General features: G+C 41.3%; 1 protein-coding gene across 1 annotated transcript; it reads right to left on the bottom strand.

Annotated features, from left to right (window-relative positions):
* Positions 1-351: 351 nt before the first annotated feature.
* On the bottom strand, positions 352-13,240 carry LOC138611361 (voltage-dependent L-type calcium channel subunit beta-2-like). The gene is made up of 10 exons (XM_069684426.1): positions 13,220-13,240; positions 11,618-11,679; positions 11,460-11,485; positions 9,812-9,892; positions 9,598-9,656; positions 9,381-9,490; positions 6,884-7,035; positions 6,681-6,776; positions 5,978-6,151; positions 352-3,603 (listed from the first exon to the last, which is right to left on the bottom strand). Exons 2-10 carry the CDS (start codon positions 11,649-11,651, stop codon positions 2,839-2,841), a joined length of 1,497 nt encoding a protein of 498 aa, XP_069540527.1. The 5' UTR covers positions 11,652-11,679; positions 13,220-13,240; the 3' UTR covers positions 352-2,838.
* Between the last annotated feature and the right edge of the window lie 13,904 nt (positions 13,241-27,144).

The raw sequence follows: 27,144 nt of genomic DNA, 5'->3' as shown, positions 1-27,144 counted from the left end.
GTATTTAGCAGTTTAAGTTGCAGGTATTTTTCTATTGATTTAGTGGAGAGTTAAAAGAGATGAAAAAAAAAAATCATGATCTAGAAGGTCTGTTTCAATTCTCTCCACACTTAAAACTCTGTATCAGCCTATATTTTTTGATTTTTAATTTGCAGAATTTGTCTCCTATTGGTTGCAAACCACCCCTCAACTTAGAACACCCTCAACTTACGTCCCTCTCTTGTAGAACTGTGCAGCTGTAAAATGATTTCCATTTGATTAAACTTTAATATCCAGGACAAATTCAGTGGTCTGGACAGGAAGTAGTGAGGGAGGTGCCGGCACCTTCAAATATAAATGTCACTAAACACACATTCTTTAATATTTTAATGATTTTCAACAAAAGAATGCATATTTGTCCAAATTAACTCCTGAATGCTGTACAAAACAAAACATTATTTTGAGAGGAACAGAGTCAATTTAGTCAACTCAAAACAATCATACACAGAAGGGCAAGTTCTACCAAACAGTGCAACGGGCTCTCTGCTTCTCCCATCCTTTCCCTAACAAGGCAGTTATGAAGTATGTACAAATGCATAGAGTTTGTATTCAAGCAATATATTTTATCACAAGAAGATGCATAGAGTATCCAGCATATAGCACAGGTCAGTGTCACCAAGATTTTTCATGCTTCCACACGGGGCAAATGCAGGTCAATAAATATGCTTGAACACCATTTAAAAAAGTAGGAGGCATAGTATTGCCTCCTTTTAGAATCATGTAGAAAAATAGTTTGACTTTCCATACCAATGTTTAAAATAAATTGTTGCCTTTTCAAGATACACACATCGGGGCAGAGTCAGATGTGACACTGACACACAAAAGTCACAGTTATCTGACAATTTAATTAGACTTATCTCTTTGTGTAACTGCAGAAACAAAAATCATAAAATGCATTAATCGTATGGAAGCTGAGAAGAGCATTGTTTGCAATAACATCATTGTATGTTGTTATTGTACATTATTATGTCAGGATAACAGAGATAACGTTAAATAGGCTATTTTCATGGTCAAGTAAATTGCAAATTACTTTTCATTTTACGTATCAATTAAGCATTTATAGTATGAATTTTAAAATCTCAGAGGCCTGTTCGCTCTGTTCGCATAGGACTAGTATTACCTGGGGACCTCTAGTAATTTGTAAAAATTGCGGAGGCCGACTGTGATCTTAATCCCATGTGAATCGGCCATGTCCGTAATTTGTAAAAAAAATTCCACTACCATATTTTGGCAAACACAGAAGTCATCTGATAATAAAGTCCTGTGTGCGAATCTGCATCTCAGTAATTTGGGGTTGAATATTTTTTTCTTGCAATGTTTTTGTTATCTCGGGCTTTATTCCTGCCTCTTTCCCCGTCGAGGATTATGGAGGCTGTGGTGGAAATTATAAACGAAAGTTTTGCCAGTGTTTTGGGTGCAAATTCAGGAGGCTCATCTCGCTACACAGCGTGAGATGGATGATAGGGCAACATGTGGCAAGGAACGTTTTTCTCTTTCAACAGGCTTAAGACTTTAAGCAGATGTTACGTGAAGCCTTGACCTTTCAATCATATCCAGGGAGATAATTACTGTAAATTGTAGTAAAATACATACTTTCCTAATCCCGTGCGAATGCGCCGCAAGAAACACAGACATGTGGGGGCCATTTCTAAATAACAGGAGGTCCCCAGGTAATACTAGTCCCCCACAAATAGGGCTTTAGAGTCCAACCCCCCAAATATTTCCAGTTTACAATGATATAAATTAAAAACAAAAATGGCTTAGGTTTGAGAAGCTGAAACCAGATCATGTTTGGCATTTTGGAAGTACCAATTTATGATAAGGATTAATCAATTATAGGTTTTCAGTCAGTTAATTGTTTCTAGTCTTCCTATCTTACTCTCAGTTGCCAGTATAAGGTACGCCTGGTTCAATTAATGCAGTCTTATCCAGCAGTCCTGCTATGAATCCTACCTTCATGAGGGTTTTAATGCTAAGTTTCTTTTAGAAAGATTCAGAGAGGTGTTGATTAATCTGTATGATCATTTTGGAGGCTGTAGTCTGTAGTCTAATTTTGTCTGCTTCATTTATATGAATGAGGGTATGTGAAAAGAAAGGCTGCCAGCATAACGCAATTTAAAGTAATAATCTCAAACTTTTTCATGTGAATAAATGTCTGTTTAGTCACTATCTATCACCGAATGACTTAACACAATGGTGGTTGAGCCTATGGCCCACCGATGAAAGCCTTTGCATTTGCACTGTATCGTATTTTTATGGACTAGGTGTCTGTGGCGACTTTCGTGGAAAAAAATCACAAGCGTCGCCCAGTTAGTGACGCGTTTTCCATCACCCAGCAGTGGTCGGTCTGCCAGAGAGGGTGGGCAGAGCTAAGCGGTTGCACTTCCGGTTTCTGTAAGCATTGCGAGGAAACGGTAATCTACTATGGCTGAACAAACAAAGAAAAGATTGATGACGGGGTGTAGTTATCCTGATATTACAAAAAACACAGAACAATAGATAAAACTATTGCAACAATGACAGTTCTCGGCTTCCATACATGTATGTGAGAGTGCAACAATAAAATCGCCAAAACAGATCTTCGCATTTATTTATCGTAACTAAGGTTTGTGCAAAAACCCAACGCAGATAGAGGTGAAAAAAAGAGATGAAAAAATGGTGGGTGGCAAAATAGGGTCAAAAAAAAAATATCAAGGAGAAATATTGCCATGAAGAAGACACACTCTGCCCCGTCCTTTAGTGCATTATAACTTGAGCAGCATAAAATCATGCACCAACACACAGAAATAACAACAGTCACTAGTGTATGTAGGAAACCCTGTGCCATTGTCGTGCATCTCTGTCTCTACCTCGATCCCTGTCTCTGTCCCTATCTCTGTCCTTGTGTCTTTCTCTGTCCCTGTCTCTGTCTCTGTCCCTGTCCCTGTCCCTGTCCCTGTCTCTATCTCTGTCTCTGTCTCTCCCGTGATAGTGGTGGTAGTTGTGATGATTGTGTGCAGGATAGTGATCCGTGTGTTGTGTCCGTGTTGGAACATGCTGGTGGTGTCTGTGCTGCCGGTTGCGTTCGTTGTGCTCCTGCTCATAGTCCTCCCCGACGTGTGGCTGGCTGTTCCCGCCTCGGTGATGTTGGTGATGGTGGTGGTGATGGTGGTGGTTGCTGTTATGATGCTGGTGGTTATGGCCCCGTTGGTTGTAGCGAGTCTCCTCCTCGTCCTCCTCTGCCACCACATCCTCCTCCTCCTCCTCCCTCTCCTCGGGCAGGTGCCTGCGGTGAATCCTCTGGCTGTACTCCCTGCTCGTCTGTACCTCCGCTCCACCGGTAGTTTGGTTGTTCTGGGCGTGGCTGTGGTGCTCCATGCGGCGGTTGTGATGGTGGTGGTGGTGGTGATGGTGGTGAGTGTGCTGGGGTCTCTTTGGTTCAGTCCTCAGAAGCCGCTCCTCCTCTTCTCCCTGGCCCTCGTCAGCCCTTTGCTCCTGTGCCGGGGCTGATGGGGGCTCCTCTAGATGGTTCTCACGGGAACCCTTCCTCTTGGCTGCAGCCGACTTCTTGTTTTTCTGCCCATCCTGGAGCAAGAAAACACAGCGTAATGTCACATAAAGGGAGATAGTTTACTCCAATGCCAAAGCCTATAAGTCTACTCACATTCAAATCACAAACAAACACAGCTGCTGTTGGGGAGGCAGCTGGCCCTCAAGTGCCCAAACTGGCAATCACCACCACACCACACCAGAGGCAAGTTGAATATGTTTGTATTATCACGGGACCTTTAGACACACTGAAGCTTTGTGCAATTACTCACATGGAAACAGACACACTTGCTGCCTCAGGATCTCTGCATCTGTTCTGCAGCTGCTTCTGTTCTGCTGTTTGTTTTCTCTAGAAATTAACTGCTGCAGTTTTAACTGCGACCGACCCTTTTTGTCATTATCCGGATGATGACTGCGTTTATATGTAAAAAATAATGATGAATGAGAGTTACTTCTGAGAAACATAAAGAAACAAGACAAGCTAATTTCAAAGCGTTTATACTGTGACTAAAAGTAGTGATCAACTATGATGTATTCTTTTTCCACGGTTTCAAAGCAATGTCACTGTAAGATGTGTGTGCATGAGGGCAAAGGAAAGGTTCTCCCTCAGCTGATGGCATTCAGCCTGGCTGGGAGGCTGTCGGCCTATTAGGAGGTGTGTGTCTCCCTGTACAGTTCTTTTTGGCTGACCACCGTGGTCAGCCCTACACACGGGTCTGTAAGTGACTGACTGACTGACTGACTGAGTGAGTGACGGTACTTTCAGAGCCATAGAGAGAGAGAGTTGCGACATTGCAATGGCGGATCATGGAGCATATTGGACCTCCACTGACGCGACTCTCTGTCTATATGGTTCTGGATACTTTGTTCAGGGAGTAGGCGGGGCTGCTCCTCCGCTGCTCGTCGGCTGTCCTCACCTACGTCTGCAGCGTGCACCTGCTTTCAAACACGTCGTCATCGGCCTTATAAGGACAGTCCTTGTAACACATTGCGCACAAAAAGGCACATTGACCTGATGCGATCAGCCACATGCTAGGTTTTGACCTTGTCTTGTTTTCAGGGAATACCATCAGTTGGCTTTCTGTGTTTTCTGTTTGAGTGAAAATCTGTTTGAAGACTGTTTGAGTGTGTGTTGGAAGAGGCTTCCTTCACTGGCTCCCTGTGCGTTTTAGGACTGATTTTAAGATTTTAACTTATTACTAACTTATAAATCATTAAATGGGCCTTTTAAAACCTCATCTTTCATCAAGGACACTCAGATCTACAGACCAGTTGCTTCTCGCTGTCCCAAGGTCAAGGTTGAAGCTCAGGGGTGACCAAGCCTTTTCAGTTGCAGCTCCAAAGCTCTGGAACGCTCTGCCTCCACATGTGCGGCTGTCCCCCACTATGCCTGTTTAAAAATCAAACCTCTGGTCTTAACGCTTTTTACCACTTAATTGTCCTGTTGTCTTTAAATTGGTCTTAGTGTTTATTGTGTTGTTTTCATGGCTTTTATGTTTGATTGTGCAGCACTTTGGTCAATGTTTGTAGTTTTTAAATGTGCTTTATAAATACATTTGGATTGGAGTGGAGGTATTCCTCTTTTGGCCAGTTTCTGTTCCCATTCATTTTATTTCCCCCTGTCCAGTGACTCCCACTTCTCCTTTGTTTTGGGTCCAATTCTTTTGTTCGTCATCATTTTGATAGAATCAGTGGTGAGATTTATGCCCACCACCACCTTTTGGCTTTGGTCTGATGGTGCATATAATAAACCTAGAGAAAAATACGAAGGTGAGGGAACATACATATAAAATAAGTAGGTGTCAGACTGCACGCTGCCTTTGTTTACATTTTCCAGGACTAAAACTTAAAGTGAGTGATAGGATGATGATTTTTTTACTGTAAATTATGCTAAGCTACTCCGCAGGTATCACAGAGTGAAATATGAAGTTTGAAATTAGCATAATAAGCACAAAGGCAGCATTTTGATTCACCTATAAAGTAGCCCAACAGGAAACTTGTCTTTATCTGTGTTTCAAACGATATACACATAATCATGATTTCTAGCTAACTTCTAAGGAAGGCACTACTAAAACTCGTCTCTATCCCTGCGGTGAAATGAGGGAAGACTCTGCTACATCAGACTTTAAAGGTATCTCACTCACCAGAGGTAGACCTATCTCATTTCTTCAACTTTCCAGTGGAGTAGGATGAGGAGAAATGAAATGCAAATGTTAGGTGGAAACAAATAAACAGCACGCTCTGTAAAACATTCCTGCTGAGCTCACAATTCACGATGCAAACCACGCTCAGCTCTCTGTGCGGCTGAGATGAGTGGGATGAGATGAGATGACACTACAGCCTCTTTGAAAATGATATTACATAATTGATTATCTTTTATGTAATGTATATTTGTCTGTATTTAATGTACCGGCATTGCTGTAGGGTTAGTGGGCAGCGTGTTCTCAGCCAGCTGGGCCACCAGAGCGTTGGCAGGCTCCATCTCTGGTGGATGAGTGGCTCTCCAGTAAGACTCCAGGTAATCAGCAATGTGCTCACAGGCGTCGGTTAGCTGGTTCTCATCTAAGATGACATCAAACATTTCCTAAAGGAAAATAAGATCAGGGGCAAGAATGAGTGAAAGACCAGTTTTATGTTAGTGAGTTTTTAAAATAGCACGGGTCTGATTTAAGGAAGTCTGTGACTGAGTCGTGCGAGGGGATTTGAAAGAAGAGATGTCAGCAAATATGGAGATCTAAAAGGACATGTGAGCAGTGGCATGAGAAGTACACAAAGACTTTAAGGACAACATAGTCTACATCTAGAGTAAGCATACAAGCAGGGCTGGGCTGTTCAAAATGCTGTGGTCATGTGCAGTTACCACAAACCAAATCTCATTTGGGGTTTCTATATTGCTTTCATTCGGTTAGCTGAAATCTAAACACTTTTTTAAAAGGTGCACACCCTCACTTTATCTTTATTTCTGAGTCAGCCTAAAAAATCTGCATAGAAAATCAGTCTATTTCAAGTTTGCACCAAATGCTTACCTCTATTTATTCAAGTTAGATGAAGTGTAATGAAACTTTAACTACCACTGCGTTCATTTCACGCAGTGGCCACTAGATGGCACTCACCGGCGGGCATTGGGCGAGCTTGTCTGCAGCCACCAGCTGAACATTGAGATGTTTGGTCTGTGACTTCCCTCTGGTCTTTATCAGTCTCGTCAACACCTGCACGACACAAGCAAAGAGAAAGGACGATAAAAAAAAGTTATAGGATAAGTCAGTCAGGAAATTGTAGTTCATCTTGTTGTGGTGAAATCTCTGCGGGAGCTTACCTTTGGGGAGGAGATCTTGACGTAGACCAGGATTGGTGCCAGGGAGGTCTTGGTAACCTGGAGTGGGTGGTTTATTGTGTCTGCATCTAGAATCACCAGCTGCAGGCTGCGGGCCAGCTCAAAGATTCGCTCCACCTCCCCCTGGATCTGAGCTGTGAGAGCAGAGTTAAAGCATGAGTTTCACACCTGAGATGCAGGAAATTGTTCTGTTGTGCATAATTATTTTCCTAGTTAACGTTTAAGACAAGGTACCACATCTTACAGGTTACACAGCTTACAGTAGATGTTTTTTCTTTCCTGTGACCTACATTATGCATTTGCATGTAAATTTAAATTATTACATATTTGCATTGCCAAATGTTGTATGCGAGGATTTTGTGTTTTTCTTTAATTGATGTATTAAAGATGCCGAAATGATGAATCAATCTGAACACTTTTATTTCGAAAAAACAGACGTAAAGCCAGAAATAATCCCAAAAATGATCCTGAAGCTAAATTAAAAGGACCTTGTAGCGAAAACAAACATTTCCTCACATCTCAGTTCAACACAACAACAACCACAAAAAGCAAAACAACAACACGAAATACGATAGTTTGTCTTGTTCTTATTTCTAAAGTAGAGAACAGGACAAGTAAACAGTGCAGACTTGAGAGCAACTCACAAGACAAATGGAGAATAGCTCACACAACACATAAAAACTACTACATGTGACCTCTAACACTTTCCACTTAATGAGACGACATAAATTGATATAAATGCTGTATTTTTATTGCTTGGTAGCTTATCCATTAAGACAACCAGGATGTATCGCACTCAGGGGAGGAGACATCTAAAGATTGGCCACTAGAGGGAGAGATTCTACTGTAATAGTAAATCACACATCAGATGGCACGCTAAAGCAAATATCAGATAGTGTCAGCGCCTGTGTATGTCCGCACATTGAACAGCAGCTGTTGGCATGTATTTGAGGTAATGAAAGGAAGGAAGGAAGGATGGTGGAGTGTTCAGACAGACATGGACTACCAGTGCTTTCAGTCATACATACCGGCAGCATCTGGGATGAGAGAGCAATGAGAGAGACAAGAGTAGAGAAAACCAAGTAAATCTCATCCCCCTGCTCTTTGAAAGCAATCCCTCCTTTTTGTTACAACAGCGGGAGTTAGCCTAGCCTACTGCACAATGTCACGGGGGCGAAGACAGAAAACTTCTTACCATTCAATTTTTACAGACACAATTTAAAGACCTACTTCTGTGTCAGATATCCAGCTGCTTTCTTGTGAGACTTAGATCAATCCTAGCCTCATAACTGTAAACTAAATATGGGGCTAGAGCTAATTAGCTTAGCTTAGCATAAAGAAACAGAGGGAAAAAGCTAGCCTAGATACAAAACAAACAAGATATACATTAGTTAAAGGGCCAGTTTGCTGATTTTCAACCTCAGTCCTATCATGCTATCATGGGAAGCTAATTCCATTATAGTAGAAAAAACATGCAATTTTGCTCTGTGCCTTTGGAGGACGCTATCCGCTTCTCCAATGGGCCCTGGGAAACCTCAGCCAGACTACGTAAATCGCGTCATCTGGTGGAGGCCAGGGAGCTTGCCAAACTACACTTCCTCAATCTAGGACGTCCGCCTTTGATGTCATGTCTCGTTCAAAATCATCATGTCCAGCGTCTCTCGCTGGGCCGTTCCTTTCAGAGGGAGGCACGCAATGCACACTGGGTGTTGTAGAAATGTAGAATGGACGAAACCACAAGCTGTTTGTACAACTTTCTCCACAGCTATGGTGCCAATTTCAAATATAATAGCTTCTATCGATTACAGAGAACACCAGCTTTGACTGACAGTGGCTTTTTCCAGGGGAGAATTTCTCCTTTAATTAGTCAGCTTCAGAGGAGCTGGTAGGCTTTGTCATTTTTGTTAACCCCTTGACAAAAGAAGAATAGTTGTAAACTTTATGCTAAGCTAACCGGCTGCTTGCTGCCTGTAGCTTCCTATTTTGCTTGTGCATTTTTGAAGATTGGTATCAATCAGCTCGTATAACTCTCAGGAACAAATCTAATGAGCTTATCTCCAAAAACTATTTATTTATTATCTTTATTTGTCTCCATTGTCAGGCGTACTATGATTTCTAACATTATAATCCTGTCTAACAAGGGATCACCGATGCAGCTTATATGAAACTGTACTGTTTCAGTGAGTACAAGAAAAAGCTAAAGTCTGACACATTAATTTCCGACATGGGTCAGATGGTATCTGTTACTTGTTTTAACCTAATTAGGGTTTTAAGTGGGTGAGGTTTGCGACGAGGGAAAACACAAAAAGAGCCAGAAAACTAAGACAATTACGAGAAGTTATTTTAGAACTCAACTCTGTGTCCGATTCTAAATTGTCCTAAAGAGGTGAAACCCAACCATCTTGCAACAGGTAACGTTTTGGTTCCTGATCATTGGCAAAGACTACGGCCTTCTGGTTGGGATGATAAAGCTGTGTACCTAAATTGGAGCGGGTGTTGGACCGGTCTATTAAGCCCTTCTTGCCCGGGTTGTTGAGGATAGAGCGTTTGGCCAGAGAGATGTCTGCTGTGACCCGTGTTATAGTGATTCTGGAGAGGAGACAGAGAAAACAGGGATTGTTACTCAGTTCAGATTCTCATTTTTGTCCTTATTCAACATAAAAGTTGAGACGCTGAAGAGCTGAATCAGAACTTACCTGCCTTCAAATCGATGTTTTAAATAGTCAAACAGTGCTTTTTGCATCATATCTGTAACCTAGAATTGCAAAGGAAATTAGGGTTTTAAATAACATTCCCCTCTATTCAAGACCAGAACAGAACATTATTAATATACATTTGAAATAAAAGATGAGGTCTCTTAATTTTACAAGTCAGAGGAGTCCGGTAAAAGAGTGTGTGAGGCAGAATCACCTCTAAGCCCTTCAGCGATGGTCCCATCAGAACCACAGGGCGCATTGTAGGCACTACATCATACATAGCCACCTGCTCGCCCTGTCGCACAAAGAAACACAAGTTTAATTCAGTGCAGGAGCTACGTTTCTGTCTGGGGAAGTTTTAAATGTCTGTGGATGCATGATTACACTCTAAACTGTGAATCAATTTCACTAAAGCGGATCTAATTTTGTATCTAAAAGTCTCAGTTTATTCCTTGCAAATACAAGAAAGGCTTATTTCCGTCTTTAAATATTAATTTGTTTCCTATATTCTGTGGTTTTGTTGAATAATCAGGAGTTAATACTAGCACATAGAGTCTGTAGCAGAGCAGCTGCATCCATCATCAGATGAGTGGATTACATCTTATCTCCCTCAAACAAGCTTTGTGTTCGATGCAGGACAATGAACACACCTTCTACAATTACATTGTAATGTTGTTGATAAAATGACTCATCCAGAAAACAAAACATGAGGGTGCAGATAAAGAGTAGTAACTTTCTTCATGTCGCATTATACTGACAGAAGCTGAGAAAGAACATCTTCACATTGACTTAAAAAATAAAATGGCAAATTTGCACCAAATATTGGAAAGTTTTATTGTTCAATATCAAAGTGATAAAGAAAATCTGCCGACGAGGATGTTTGTCTTAGTGGTCTCTCAATCACTAAAGTCCACATGTTGAAGTGTCCTTGGGCAACAGACTGAACCCCATATTTCTCCCGAAGGCATCAGTGTATGAATGTGCATTAATCCTGATTGGAGAGTGGCATTGTAGCCAGAGTGAGTGTGAAAGGGTGAATGTGACATGTAGTGCAAAAGCACTTTAAGTGATCGGAAGACTAGGAAAGCACGATACAAGTGCAGTCCATTTACCATTTAGAGAAACCCTCATAATTACAGAGACAAATGTTTGCCCTTGCAGACGTCGGCTGACCAGAGTAGCTAACATCTGATCACAAAGCAGACCAGTGGAAGAGGGTTTATTTATCCTCTCAATCTGTCTGGAACTGATAGTTTTATTTTTTTTATACAAAAGAAACTTAGTTAATTTGACAAAAGGTTTTTAAAGCTCCTGTGAGGAGTTTTTCACTGGTTATGAAACAGACTGAAATTAATTCTGATGTCTCTATATGACCTACAAAATCAAACCAGACCATTAGCGACAAGATTGATTATTTCTATACAGTTATATGAGAAGTTGTCAGACGCAGCGATTAACTGCACGCTGCCTTTGTTTACATTTTCCAGGGCAGAAATTTAAAGTGACTGATACATATGACTGTAAAAGAAAGCAGGATGAGATTTATTGTTAAACACCACCACTTAAGCATGTACAGGACAAAATCAGCAAAGAGATAAGAGGTACGGATTTGTCCACAGGGGCGCCAAAATCAACACAAACTGAAAGTTCCTCACAGGAGCTTTAAGTTGACGTTGTGTGCAGTGCAGATAACAAGTGATCATGGATGAATTATGATTTGTATTTCTTGCTCTTCTAGTTTATTAAGCTCTTTAAATAAAAAAACAAAAAAGGTACTTTAAAAGTTGTTCACAGACAAACATTACATATGGACGTGTCTATAATGACAAAAAAAATGGGACAACACACGATCCGTCACTTACCGGTTTCTTTTTCACCTGCTGATTGGCTGCTCACACACACACGACGAGAGAGGAATCTAATGTTATCTCACATATCATTAAAATAGACAACGACAATGTGTTTTACATCATGTAGGACACACACACACACACACACACACACACACACACACACTGACCTTGTGATGGAGGTGTGTATTTCTTTGAGTTCATATCTTGAGCTGCTTGAGATGCTGCTTTGCTGCAGTGAAAAAAACACGAGCTCAGATCTTTCCCACTAAAGACATGTCATAGTTTCAGTTAAAAATAGAGCACTACGTGTCTATGATATAAAAACAATCTGTGCGTACAGACTGCATATCTACTTATATAAGACACAGCTTTAGAGCGCTTAGAGGGTAAATCCCTTGAAGTGATTCAGCAAACAGTTCCCATCGAAGCCAAATTTCCAAGATCCTCTGGATTCGTTTCCTTCAGATTAACTGGGTCAAGTGAGAATCTTCAGTGTGAAGGGAATCCTCACTAAAGTATGCAAAACCTACTGACTGAACAAAGGGGGAAGTTCCTGTTTCTGAATCTCTAAAATAGTTTCAACCTCATTTCATTATTTTCGTTTGTATTTACTTTTAACTTTAATTAACAATTCGATTGCTTTTTCTCTCCTGTCTTTTTCTTTGAACTGATTCCTTTACAATCATCCTTGAACATTGTACATGGTGCTACATTGTACTACAATATCTCTGTATAGATCTGGACCTAAAGGGGTCAAATGGGGGGTGGTTGTGAGGAAGGGAGAGGGTGGGTCTGGTGGTTGGGATAGGGAGGTTTTTTTCACATTGTACCCGTCTGAATACTGCAGCTGTATCGTGTTTGGACACGTTCTCTTTCTCAATGTGTGCTGCTTACAAGTGTACTTTGAGTATAATTGAAAATCAATAAAAATTGGTAAAAAATAAAATTGGTTTGATTCCACACTTTACTTGAATAGAATCCAAATGCTGCCTTTAAGTTTTGTGTTTGTAATGTGTTAAAAAATATGAGAAATAAAAGCTCTGAAAAGAAGATCTGGAAGTAAATATGTTTCAAATCTTCTGATTTTTTTGTTGACTGCGCCTAACCTCCATCTGTAAATTCAGCTCTTATATTTTCCTTTCCACGATTTTATCTTTTAAGACGTGATTACCAGCTGGGCTCCAGTAGCACCTCAAACGCCCCAGGAGTCTCGGTTGTGACACCTTTTGACTTCTCATCAACAGCTCCAAATACTGGAGGTAGAAGCACACAAGGGGGGAAGAAGGGGAAAGCTGTCTGGGGCCCAGATGCCAGGGAGGCCCCCTGGAGGCAACCAATAACCTTGCTCATCCTTACTATACGCATTAATGGCCAATTTTGAATTTGAACAGAAATTATTATTATTATTCTCATCATGAGGCCAAAAACAAATATTAGCACTTCTTAACGCTCTGTTTTTAACTGTGTAAAGCACGTTGCATTGCTTTATGTATGAATAGTGCTCTATAAATAAACTTGCCTTGATTCCCTCTCCTAAAAATGTCTTTTGAATCCATGCCATGACAGTATCTGAGCATAAATTGGGAAGGAGGAGTCTAGCCATGTCTGTGGCCGGGCCTGGGTATATGATTCTGAACTAGAACCTATAGGTGTAATTTAAATATTATTATAGGGACTAAAAGAAATGTGGGCACACTACACCACGGGCGTCATGTGTTCTAACCCTGTTTTATCAACGCTAGAGGAAAACAGAAACATGCTGCACTTACTTGGCTAAGGCCTTGGCAGCTTTCCTGGCCTGGACTTCTCTTCTGATGAGAATGGTTTCCAGGTTGACTGGACTGGGAACAAAGCCCACCACTCCATCCTCCTTCACCGGCCGTCCGATCCACCACTCATTGTTAAACTTCTATTTATCAACAAACAAACAAACAGCAGTGTAAATGTACATATTGAGTGCTTGTAATAACTGTATATTTTTTTTGGTCTTTGCTTCGAACCTCTTTGACATGCAGGAAGTCTCTGGCCTCAAATGTGACAGCCTGGCCCGGCACGGGAACGTTGTCGTCGTCTGCTGGCGTGTAAGAGAAGTTGCAACGTACTGCGAATGCCACGGGCTTGTACTGTGGAGACAGGAGAGGTGTTCATGACAAAATGTTATCACTTACAGAAGTCATGGTCAAAACTGTTGAAGCACATGAGGGATATTTAACTGACTACATTGTTTTCTACACTGTAAAAAAAATCACGTCAGTTTAAATGTAAATGTTGTGATAACTCAATATTTTGTGTTTGTCTCATCTCAAGTAACGTGAAGTTTTCCTACTTACATAAATGATTCAGTTGAACTGAAGAATGTCAATATGATATACATTATAATAAAGCTGACCCAAATACAAATATATAATGAAGTTGACGTTACATGAAGAGTGTAGCGGTTAAGTGCTGTGGTGGTCCCTGGTTCTCATCCCGGTTTGGCCACAAATGACTTGTAAGAGTTTTTTGAAAAGACAATAAAATTGGCAACTAAATTGTAATTAAAAGTTAAGTGAACTAAAAGATTATTAATTTTATTAGGAAAGTTTATTTTGTGTCGAATTAATACAAATATATCGCACACACTTTTGGAGCTAAATCACGTCAGCAACACCAGACAGCTTTGGCTGCTATCATGCGCACACATACAACTATGTAGTGCAAAATGCAAAGGGTTTCAGGCCCTAAAAAATCTAATGTTAATGAGCCAGAGATGCGTGAAAGTACTTTTTACATTAGACAATATAGTTCTTTTTGACACCACATAAACATACTGTGTGTTACGTATAATTTTCTGAAGTTAGTCAGTTCAGTCAGACAACTCATGTTTGTAATAGTTTAAAATGTTCTGTGTTTAGCGTCTAGGCTCTGACCTCATCACTCCACTCCTGCAGAAATTTGAGGAGAGATAAGGTAATATCTTAAACCTCCCTAGCCGGAGCCTGCAGGTGGATGCTGGGGTGGTGTCAGGGCTGAAAGTATGAGCGCAGCACTGGTGCAGGGCAGCAATGGCAGTGACAGAGCAGAGGGACAGACAGGAAATCCTGCAGCTTAAATAGTGCGCCAAATTGGCAGGAAGTGTTTGTCAGGTGACGCATGTGGAGAGTGACGCATGTCGAGTGTGAAAGCTCGAGTTGCCTGCCTCAGCTAGCTCGCAGGCGTCATTCCATTTAATTGTATTATAATTATAACTTTAAATCCCTTATACTTAATGCTGCGACTCGTGTATCTTTCAGGACACAGGTAGAAACATGCAGACATGCAGAAGATAATGTACTTAATGATTCCATTTAGCTGCTTCGGTCTCCCTGTCTGTCATTGTCACACAGACTGATAGGGACACTTGAACAGAGCAGATCTACTGTAATATTCTTAGTAAACTTGTGCTTTTCCTACTTTTGACAAGTCAAACTATCTGCTGTGAAAAAGACTTCTGGCAGCCTCCTCCTCGCTGCACAGCCGCTCCTGTTTCCTTCCTGCTGGAGTTGTAATCCTATCAGAGTCAAATGTCAGCGACATGCAGATCAAGCTGCTAATTACTCCAGTTTGGAAAAGACGAGGCTGTGGGAGAGACGGTGGGGGTCAGCAGGGGACGGGACGAGTGTGTTCGCCGCCTTAATTACAAAGCAGCAGCGGGGGCACATTATATCTGCGGGGGAGGATTTAATTCAATGTTCAACTGGACGTGTATCAGCAGACGGAGCTTAAAGGGAGGAGAGAGGGGGGCGTTGATGTTTTCATATATTTATGTAATGACCTCTATAATGGTTGATATCCCAACTTCTGTGTGTACGCAGGGGTCATTCTGGCAACTCATTTATTTAAGAGGTTGTAATAGTTTAACTTGGTCTAAATGTTTTTCACTCTACAGAAAGTTTCTCTGATACAGTTTGTGTTTCTTATTTCACATGGCTGTAGAAAACACAACAGATAAGCTGAGACTTAAAGACACAGGCAGTCATCAGTGTAACTTTCTTTCTCGTTCAGCTTCTTTTCCCAGCTCTGTTTGTCTTTTTTCTGCCTTTTCAACTCAATAAAAAAACTCACTTTCTCAACTGTTCCCAATGAGGACAGAGCGAATGCAGCCGCCTAAAGAAAAAGTGCTGCACCCAGCGTCTGTTTTCAGTGCGCTCCGCCTTTTTTGTGCGGCGGCTCCAAGCTTTTCAGAAAGGCGCTCGTTTCGTCAGTCGCTTTTTTCAGGCAACCAATCAGATGGGGCGCCACTCGTCACCCTGGTTACCACCAAACATGGAGGAGCAACTTGTTTTGGCCGCATCTGTCTACGGAGCTGTACGATATGACAAACAAACAGTATCACAATAGAGACTGAAAAGATCGGCCGGACACTAAATGTTGCCGATAAGTGTTGTGCTTTTATCGCCCTACGCATTTAAGCTTGTTGTTAGCTGTGTACTAACTTAAACTTCCTGTTGTCATAGAAACAAAACAGCAGTGTTTGTTCTCTCACCGCACAAGCGTTTCATCCCAGCGCTCCCCAGCGCCCTGCCAGTGCTTTTCTGCTAGTAAATGGTGCTATGTGGACACGGGGCCTCAGGTTGATGATTTTAATAAAGGTCACAGTCCAAGCGTTTTTAATTCCACTACAGTTTGTCCATTTATGTGAACTCACTGTTGTGCTAGAGCAGCTGCAGCACATTTTAGGAACCAGCATCATTCTTTGATTTTCATCCTCGTTATGTTCATGGGGGTGACTTTGCACCGACTAAAACAGCTTAACAAGGCGTGTACTACGACTGTATGAAGCAGAGGTATAGTAGATAAGAGGCTGAATTAATGTCGACATACAGTTTAACTCTCTTCTTTTGTTTCTGTCATTTTATACTGTACTGGTTCCTCCCAAAGGGGTTGCAAAGTATCTGAGTATCTTCTGCTATCATGAAAAACCTTCACAGAACACAACATAACATTATTGATGCACATTTTAAACCTGTGAGGAGGGATCACAGGTAGGCGGGACTTCACCAGTCCCAAATGGCTCCTGCTGTACTGACCACATAGATTAATAGTGTAATCTAGAGCAGTGGTTCCCAACCTGGGGTCCGGGCCCCCCTTAGGAGCGAACGCTGGGGGTGCGTGAGGCTTTGTCTGCACTGAGATTGTCAAGATTTGATTTGCTCGTTAAGTAAAATCATTTAAATAAGCACTTACTTGATCATCAAACCTATGTTAAATTTTTTTGGTCCTCCTACTATTCAAGTATAGTAGCTACTTTGTAGGCTAGTAGAACTATCGGCTGATTGGTGTTATTTTTTGCCAATAAAGATTTGGAATGAATCACTTTATTGTTTTGTTGTACGTGTGTGCGGGCTCCTAAAAAAACAATAATCAATATCCTTCATTATGACGCGTCTCCAGACACTGAGCACATGAAGTGACTCATTTTAACAGCACAACATTGCTCCGCTTATCCGCCGTCCTGATGTCTGTGCTTCCTGCCTGTGACGTGATAATGCCCTTGAGAGCAGATGACTCTGTTACGGCCGTGCTGCAGGGTTCGGTTCCTGATGTTACCGTGATGCGTCAGTGAGACTGTACCTTGGCCTTCTCCAGCTGCACCTGGGCGTTTCTTTCCTCAACGGCGTCCGAGTCCTGACGCTCTCCCTGCAGGGGGAGAAACAGAGAGAGTGATGACAGTTGGTTTCATGTATTCTCTGCAGTGATTTGATGCAGTGTAGTATAGACTGTAGTATGGTGACAAACGTGATGAACTGATGGAGGCCGGCGTTGAAATCACTTCTCAGTATATTAAGAATGTTTTGATTTGTTGTCATTGTGATTCAAAAGTAAAATAAAATTAATGTAAAATAATTTCTCAATTCCACAAAAAACAACACGAAGACTACATAAACTCTACACCGACATAAACACACTGAGATTCATCAGAGGCCAGACAAGGCAGCAGAGACACACTGCAGAATGACCTCCAGCATCTCTTTAAAGGTGGGGGTGTAACACTTGCAATAGACAGAAATTATATTCATTGATGCAGCAGAGACTTATATCTGAACTTTAAGTCATTAAATTGGGTCAGGCTTCAAAAACACTAGTTTCAAATTCAGATTGTAATTTAGGATTAAATGCCGTATGGCAAGCCCACACCGCAGACTATATTATTCAACTTTACACGTTATACATTACAAACCTGTGACTATAAGAAAAGAAACATAGAATTGGGGGAGTGATTCTGATTGAGCCACATGAGTACTCTCGTTTCCTATGATAGCAAGTGGAGGCTTTCTTCTAGAGCTTTGTTACTCTCCCTTTTATTGAGTGTCTTCAGTGATTTGTGCTATAAAATGACTCACACATGATGTTAGTATGTCGGCCATTTTTCTACGAGAAAAAAAAATCTATAAATGAGCCTATGAAGCGTGTAAACAAATGATTTTTGGAATCAGATTTAATGACTTTCTTAAGACATTCATATAATTGCATTGCTGCTCTTATTAAAGTAATAATCTTGAAAATTTCCATTTAAATAAATGTCTGTTAAATCTATCGCCGAATGAGGTAACACAATGCTGATTGAGCGTATGGCCTACTGATGAAAGCCTTTGCATTAGCAGTATATAGTATTATTACAGACTGGGTGTAATAATCACAAGCGGCGCCCAGTTAGTGACGCGTTTTCCATCACCCAGCAGTGGTTGGTCTGCCAGAGAGGGTAGGCGAAGCTAAGCGGCTGCCTTTCCGGTCTCTGCAAGTGTTGCGAGTAAACAGTAATCTACTATGGCTGAACAAACACAGAAAAGATCGATGACTACAAATACAACTTCAAAAATAAGTGAAAATCCAAAGAAAAAAGAAACAAATTTGACGCTCAGATGAAGCAAACAGTCTAAAAGGGAAAGCGAGCGGTCAAGGTGGAGATAAATGACCGTTTATCGCCATAGGTGCTGCCAAAGGGAACAAAACTGAGATCTTTAAACACAGCGACTTGATAACGATGGATCATGCTGCTGGTTTGGGTGTACATTATTACCTTTTGTTTGTTGTTTGACCACATTCTGTATGAAGTTTAGTTATTATATCATCACAGATTGGGTTTTTCTAAACTTAATTTATGCATGTAGGGTTCGTGTAGGTTTTCCACATTCTGGTCATGTGACAGCCTCTATTGCTCATATGAAATTAACTGCAGGATGAAAACACAGCCAAACTCAAATACTGAAAACATTTCTGAACAGTGTTTAATTCATATTACAAGAAACATCAATAATTACTTCTATCTTTGTTTAAATTAAACTGTTCTACAAAATTCTTTATAACCAAAGCCCTCATCTAAGACAGTTGACTCCACTGTCGAGCTTTTGACCTAACAACAACCATAACATGCCTTTGTAATGTAATGTTTTTTTCCAAGAATCCTCCTGCCTTTAATTGTCAGGAAGCAACGCAGCGCCCCCACCCCCGGGTCTGCTCAGGTTTATGTGCCATGTGTCCCAGAGATTAGACCGTCCCCTCAAAGACATGCTAATTAATGCCCTCTGTGTCACAGCCGGGAGGAGGCACAGCCCTCTGCGTCAGTCTGGCTCTCAAAGATACACATTTGCATCCTGAAGTCACAAATCATCTCTCTCATTGTCGACAGGCGGCTCAGTCTGATGCATTTTAACAATGCGGTGATCCTGAGTCCTTGGTGAGTTAGAGCGTGCAGAAGTCTGTGTATGTTAATAATAATACACTAAAAGGCACATCACGACTTCCAAGAGTCCAAGTCACAGTCCAAAACCCAAAGACTCTTCATTTACCATCATAAATGACAACAGAGTGACCAACAGTCTAACCGGTAATGGTAGTGTAGCATTACAGGGTTTACTAGCAGCACATACACAAACAGAAAAGTCAAACAGTTGGTATAAATTAAGTTGCAGAGTCCGTCTGCAATTTCGTGGAGTCTTGTCTCCGTGAGGTTGCCTGGTTTAGGGTCACCAGGCCTCCACTAAAACTGAATTGGTGCTGACAAGTTTTGTGGCTGGAGATGCAGAAGTCTTTGATTCACTGATGAACTGACTGTAAAAATTGGAGAAAACAACTGAGAGCTGCCAGGCCTGCTTCTACTCTACTTACACTGTAACAATTTCATACATCTGAGAGTTAATACAACACAAGCAAGGATCAAGACAGGAGGGAACAATGTGAGTAAGTGCCAACAAACAGCTTCAAGTGCGATCAGACAGAGGAGCCGACGGGCAGTGCACAGAGGCAATACATAGGGGGAACGATTTTATCATCATAATCATGAATATCCTAATCAACATCCACAACATCCTCGATAACATCATCATTAATAGCATCAATATCATTAAGTGCGGAGGTGTTCATTAATGAGCTGGGTCTTTAGCTTCTTCTTAAAGACCCCCTCCAGTGAAAATCTAGTGTTTAAACTTGTAAACATCTCCATGTGGTGTTTTTCATGAGCTACAAGACACATCAGGGACAACATAAGCAGTCATGCTTTTAAACTGCAGTGTACCAAGGACAGGCTGAACAACACGTTTTCAGATTGGCAGGTTTGGGTGACGCTATGCATATCATTATGTGTAACCTATGGCAACCACTTTGGCGATGTGCGAGCCAGCTGTAACCGTCATCGTAATTTTTGTAAACTCACTACTGACTAATGTTAACGTTACTACTACTAATTACTACATTTCAAGCTCGCTAAGTTTCAACAAGTCGCCACTAAACGATGGCAGAGACGTGCTTGTTTTCGCGACGGAGGGGGGGGTTGGAAATGTGCATAGTGGGCGGGGCCTATGCAGATTCAGGAATTTTTTATGAGAAAAAGGAGGAGATGCCTTGGGAGGATTTTTACAAAGCAGAAAAAAAAACCAGAGCATTTTATTTGTCTGAAAACTGGAGCTGGTCTTTAAAGGTGGAAAGGGACTCTGCGGATCGAATGGCGTTTGGTAACTCATTCATTGGCAGAGCGTAGTGGGCGGGAGGGAGTGTAGACCTGGACGAGGGCGTTCAGTTAGGCAGGAGCTGTTTTTGCTGCCGTTATAAAAAAGGGGGTTTTGAATTTGATGTGAGCGGCAACTGAGAGCCAGTGGAGGGATATGAGCAGCAGAGTGACGTGTGCTGTTTTGGGTTGGTACTTATGCTAAGCTAGGCTAACCATTTCAACTGTTGGAAAGACAGCAATGCAGTGTTTTTCCATACTGTTGAACTTTTCCTTTTAGTGGCCTAAAGCGGATCTTCTACTGATGATCTACCTTATCTCCCACTCTCGGCATTAGTCCATATGAGAGCACACTGCATTGTTACACTACTGAGGCACTCTTAAAGATGGTGTCTCAAAAAGTTTAAGGGCTAACACTATTTGTCATCTGGCAGCCATGCGTGTGCTGCTTGAACTTCAAGGAGGAACCCCTCCAGAACAAAGAGAGATGCAGTGCAGGGGAATGATATAAAATTCAAAAGTTTTAGATAAAATAATTTTAAAAAAAATGAGATAAAATGTGTCAGGAAGAAATGCAAAAATATAAATGGTGTTAAAAGCTACAATAACCTTGAAGGCGATGAAATAATGGTGTTGCATTATGTGAGTAAAGAAGTATGCGGACATGATGTACGTAGGCGGGTCGCTGTTGGTCATTAACACGGAGAATAAACTACACAGAGGCGGGAGGAAGCAGGAGAGAAAATGTCAGCACAGAGACTTTAACATGAGGAGAGGGAATAAGAGAGGAGGAGGAGGAAATAAATGTCCCCCGGGCAGAATTATGCCCATGCATGAGTTTTTGTTTACCCATGGCTGGTGTAGACATCTGTTCGCTCAGCACCCGCCTCTCCTGCGAGCCAATGTCACCCAGCCAACAGAACAAAACGCCCACGCTGAATTATTAAACAATGTTCAGCTCACTACTGCAGGTGAATTAGAGACGTCTACCGTCTGAAGTAAATTAACTACTGAATTTTTTCTTTTTGAATGATGAAACCTCGTCGACTATAGTGCATCAACATCCTTTACATGACGACCACTTTAATATCTGTCTGAGACACTCCAGGTACAGGATAAATGTGATTAAATCTTTATATCAATTTTATATTAACTTTTCAATGTTTTGTTAATCCACTTATTGACTATTCAATCAACAAATAATACATCTGTGAGATTTGTTTTCCATCACTACTACAGAAAAAAAATCCTATGTACGGCTTTGTCCACAGGGGGCGCCACAGTCGACAGAAACCGACAGTTCCTCACAGGAGCTTTAAATGCAATTTCTGAGGTTTGGACTTTAGGCCTGCAACTGATGATTTTTAGTACTAAAATGATGTCTGTGTGTATATATACACGTATATATATATATTTTTTTTTTGGTTATTTTTTTGGGCATGTTTTGCCTTTATTGACAGCTGAAGAGAGATAGGACATTTGGGGGGAAGAGAGTGGGGGCTGAAATGCAGCAAAGGGCCAAGGATGGGAGTTGTACCTGCGCCCGCTGCGCTGTACATTGTGCATATTGGGCGCATATAATTATGTCTTTAAATTGCTTATTGCTTTTTACAATAAACAGTCCAAAACATTCTTTTTAAAAATGTCAAATTTAACAGCTGAAACCAACAAATGTATTTTTTACATTTTTGCTTGACAAATGAAATGAAATAATTTGATGAAAACAATTACCTTTTGAAATAGTTTGGTATCAGTTTTTAATGGAATAACTGAAAAATCGACTTTGCATTGCAACTATATTTTTGGTTGATAAAAATAGACCAAACAGAGTCTGAAAAAACAAGCACTTGAACACATCACACTGTGTTCTGAGAAGCATCAGCATCACAGTCTGATCAAAGCACTTCTCTGTCATTAATGTGTTTTTCTATCTATGCATGTCTACTGTAATATATCATTATAGTATAATATCATACTGGTACATATACTTCTGCATTTATATTACCTCATCCATACCATGCAATTATGTCTGTGCAATTGTTATTTATTCCACAATATGCCACTTTACTCATCCACAACCATATCACCATGATACACACCATGTGTTTTTGACTTGGTGCATTTTTATTGTACAAAAGCTTAACTATCCACAATAAGTGAAAGATGTACATAGTGTATATATTTATTATTATAATATTATCATTGCATTTTATTGTCTTTTTGTCTCGCCTTTTTTAGTCCATCACTTGTTTCACCTTGTCCTTTACTTAAAGCTCTTGTAAAAAGTCAATTTCCCCAACGATCAATAAAGTCTATCTAATCTTATCTATCTAAGTTTCTGACATTAAAAAGAGGAGTTATCAAAGCCTTAACATTGAACATTAGTTGTTTTATTGTCGTGTTGCAACTCTATTGTTACATTTCCCAGAGCTCCTTCTGTGATATTAGTTACAAGAAACCCCCCATTTTTATTCATCAACAATACCCAGAACTCCTGAGCTATAGCTGCAGTAAATCCTCTATCTGTTCTTCTTATATCAAACACATGTTTAATTCAAACTCTCTATCCCACTTCTTCTTTCACCCCCCTTCCCTCTCCCCCCGTCCCTCCCTGTTGCAGAGCCATCCTGGCCCATTACTGTGATTACGCGGCTCAGAGGGTGGGCGAAGGAAGGTGGAGGACAAGGATGACGGGAGGGTGGGTGAACAAGTAAAGCCACGTTCTGTCGCGTGCTCCCTGAAGGTGACTCCTCACCCGCTCAAAAGAGTTTACGCAGCTTTTCCGGCACGCGCCAGGGGAGTGCATTAGGAGAGGAGAGTCTGATTAGGGAGACGGAGTCCATCCCTGAACAGAAATAATCAGAGCCATCGAGGCACCAGGAGCCAGCTGGCTGCCCCGAGCTCTGCGACTCCCCAGAGGACAACCTCAACTCTGGACTGGGTCTTAAAGAAACGCTGAGATTGGAATTATGTTCACATAGGAGATATTTACATCGGACATTTAGCCACATTTTCATATCTAAGTATTTGAGCAGCTGAGAAAACTGGTCTTGCTGAGGTTGCTGCTTTAAGTCCTTATCAAAATCTCTCACTCAGCAAGATGACAGGTTACGTGGTCTAATAAAAGAAGCGACACGCAGCTTGTCTCCAAATGCCAACACTGAACTTTGCTTCACTCGTATCACACAAAATGTGCCTCAACAAAGAAAACACTGAAGTGTGTAAAAGTGCAACAGAGCAAATTTTCCCACATGAGCTTCAGACCGAAGAAAGTAGAAAATACCAGACTATAAATACAATCTGTGGCAGAAAATACTGACACAGAGGACAAAGCAGAGGCCCCTGTTCAAAAGCTTTCATATTAAATACTTAGGATCATTCGCGTTAGCTGAACATGCTACAGTTTTCTTTCAAACTCACACACAGTCTTGCTTTGACAAAGCCCCCAAGGACGTTTCCCGGTGAAAAGTTAAAAGTAACAGCTGTGCACTGGAAGTCTTTTCTCTTCTAAAATTATAACACACAGTTTGAAAACACGAAGCATATATCTCAGTGTGTTGTAGAAGTTTGGTTTCCTTCTAGAATAGTTTATACTCTACCAACCATATTAACACAGCGGCCATTTTCCTCTGACCTCATGCTCAAGGTGGGAAGTATAAAAGCTGTTGTCCTACTGCTGTGTTCCAGGTTGTAAGCCATTAATTTCACTGCTTCCTCATTCATCAGCGGAAAATCTGGCTATAACATACTTAACATACTACTTAATGACCCGGTCGCTATGGTCAGTACACAGCTTACGTTTGAATTCAGCCACTAGCTAGCTTATATTACCTTTAGCTAGGGTGTGGCTAATAATATATGTTTGTAATGTTACAGTAAGAAAGGTGTAAATCCTGAGCCCACATAATGTTAGCTAGGAAATTACTTCCTTCATCACGTCATGTATGCTAGGAAGTGTTTGAATGCTAGCGTTAGCTGTTGCCTTACGGTCACTGGTCATTGAAACAACAACAATTTGCCAGATATGCTACATTTATAGGAGTGACAAAGTGGAAGACAGCAGCAGGACATTATAACAGCATTAGAGCTTCCCACCCTGAGCATGACATCAGAGGAAAATGGCCGCCATGTGAATACAGTGAATTGGGAATATGTTTTAACCTTATGGTTCTGCTTTACAGACACAGGGTGTAAGGATGAGGACTACTATGTTTGGTAAAATGCATGACGGGGCTAATTGAGACACTGCTTTTGAGTAAAAGGCAAGCAACACGATTCGCAAACAAATGCATATTTCAGCTAATTTATTCGAGACATGTAATTAAACTGGTACAATAGGAAAAATACACTTAAAATATCCATCAAAAAGCTGCTGATGTATAACACTGCAAAACCAGGAGGAAAATGAGGCTTAAAATGGACCAAAAAGTTTTCACAGTTGTTTTCACTGATATGGTAAAAGTGGGGTTAAACTGTAGCTAACTGGTAAACTTACAACACGGTCTCTATTGTAAGGCTATATGTGTCTAGATCTGAAATTGGGCTTCATTGTGCCTCTTTTAGGGCCTGTGTCCACTAACAGCATTTTTTTTTGCTCTGGCAGCACCCACGACCTGAATTTCAGGCCGCATCTCATTGGTGCTTACTGTTGCTAGGTTACAAAAGTTGTCTGGCGGCACTTCTGCTTCCCTTGGTTGTGACCATTAATTCTGTTTTAACTTGCTCTGTATGCTTAATATTTGCTATTTTTCAAGGAATAATTAGCTTCTCCTCCACCATTGTTGTTGACAAAGTTGGTATCGGAAGTCCTGCCCCTTCTTGATAGATTAGTCAGTGAGGGAGAAGCAAGCGTGGCGGTGTTCTAAAAGTTGAACTATTTTCAACTGAGAGCTCTGTGAGCACACCAACAAAAAACAGCTCAGAGATCATTTTTTGCGCTGAGGACGCTGAGTTCTGAAAACTCTGAAAACAGTGAAATGCACTGGTTTTGTACAGAAAATAGGTGCAAGCAGTGCAAAAAATGCTGTTAGTGGACACAGGCCCTTTGTGTCATTTAATACAAACTGGAAAGCTGTGGCAATCATGGAAATGCTTTCTCACCAGGGTAGAAGTGGTACACAGTGTAGAGTTAAACACAGATCTTTAATATAATGTTAAAAAAACATCCATCCATCCATCCAATCAACCAACCAACCGACTGAAGAACTGAGCTGTTTCCTCATGTAAGACTCCACCCCCTCCCCTCGTCTTGACATGACAATATCCTGACCTCAGCACAAGTAGCAATCATCCATTACAGCAGATAGTACACACTTGGGTCCCTGAAGATACCAGATCCTTCTGCACACTCGCTCCACAAATGGAAAGACGTTTCCATGGCAACCAATGAGGGGGGAAAAAAATGCCATGTAAGCATAAATGACTCCCACTGATGGAAATACTTCTCCGGTTGTAGCTTGCACGCTGTAATCTTCACAAAGATAGAACAGAAACCATCCTCCATACCTCCAACTCTGTGTCTTCAACTCAGAGTGTTCGATGTTACTACACCCTCACACACTATTTAAAGGCGCTAACAGTAAGTGAGCAGTACATTAAAATCAATTGAAGATCCATCGAGGAGTCGTTGAATCGGCAGTAAGAGAGAACGTCTGTATAATTGAGTCAGCTTGGCAGCGTTCAACATCACCGTTACTGTACATCTCTTTGTCCAAGATGTCAAACATCTAACGGTAAAGTGTCACTCAAGTCGATTACATGCAATCACAGAAAGTAAAGAACACACACAAAGTCATGTGCTTACAGATTCACAAGCAGACACACATGCATGAATAGCATATACGGAGTTTAAGAATGATGATATAGTAAGAGTAGCAGCCAATTCTTGCTTACCCTGCATGATATGTGCATCTTTCTCACACAGCGCAGACTGATCCAGAATCAGTACAACATTTAAGCATTAAGAGTCCACATGGAAGCAGCAAAGGTGTCGTGAAGTATGTGAGGAGCGAGTGGGGTTCACAGCACTCTACATGGGGTGGGTGGGAGACTACAGGGCGGTGCATGCATGTGACTCTGCTTTCTTGGGTGGGCTGTGTTATTAAGTGTTTGCATTGGGAGAAGAAGTGCGTGTACTCTTTCCATTCGCTCTGCAGCTTCTTGCTGGCTGCTCCATGTGCAGCTGTTATCTCTGTTTTAGTTGTAGCTACAAAAAGACAACCAAGAGTTTCTGCACCACTACACACAGCAGCTCCAGTATGAGCCGATCTTTGATGCATTCAGCAATGTCTTAAGTATCTTGTAGCCAAAAGTAAAGTGACAACAAGTCAGATCCAGAGTGGAAAACTGATGACTCCAGCACCTTCAACTGCCCTGCCAACTATGTCAATCCTGCAGGAGTATATGGTTAACTTAAGATATGTGGGCTGCCCAGCTTACATGAACATATACAAGAAGAGAAGAAGAAGAAGAAGCAGCCCTGTGTTATGTAATATTTTCTCCCAAATCAGAGAACAGTCACGAGCAGTGGTGCTTGACCTGTCAACTCAGTACTGAATCAGAGTGACATTAGGTGCTTTTCCACCGCAGGAACTTTCCCCAGGAACTAGGAACCTTTTAAGGAACTCTGTGCGTTTCGATAGCAGGAACCAGTGTCTAAATTTAGTTCCGGGGTAACTGATTTACCCCCTGAAAAGTCCCTGCACGGGGAGTAGTAGTTTTCAAAGTTCCAGG

Source organism: Semicossyphus pulcher, unplaced genomic scaffold (genome assembly GCF_022749685.1).
Source record: "Semicossyphus pulcher isolate SPU_LCO1_2020_fin unplaced genomic scaffold, fSemPul1.0.p SCAF_7, whole genome shotgun sequence".
Lineage (NCBI taxonomy): Eukaryota > Metazoa > Chordata > Actinopteri > Labriformes > Labridae > Semicossyphus > Semicossyphus pulcher.
This window is presented reverse-complemented; position numbering and strand designations above follow the sequence as displayed.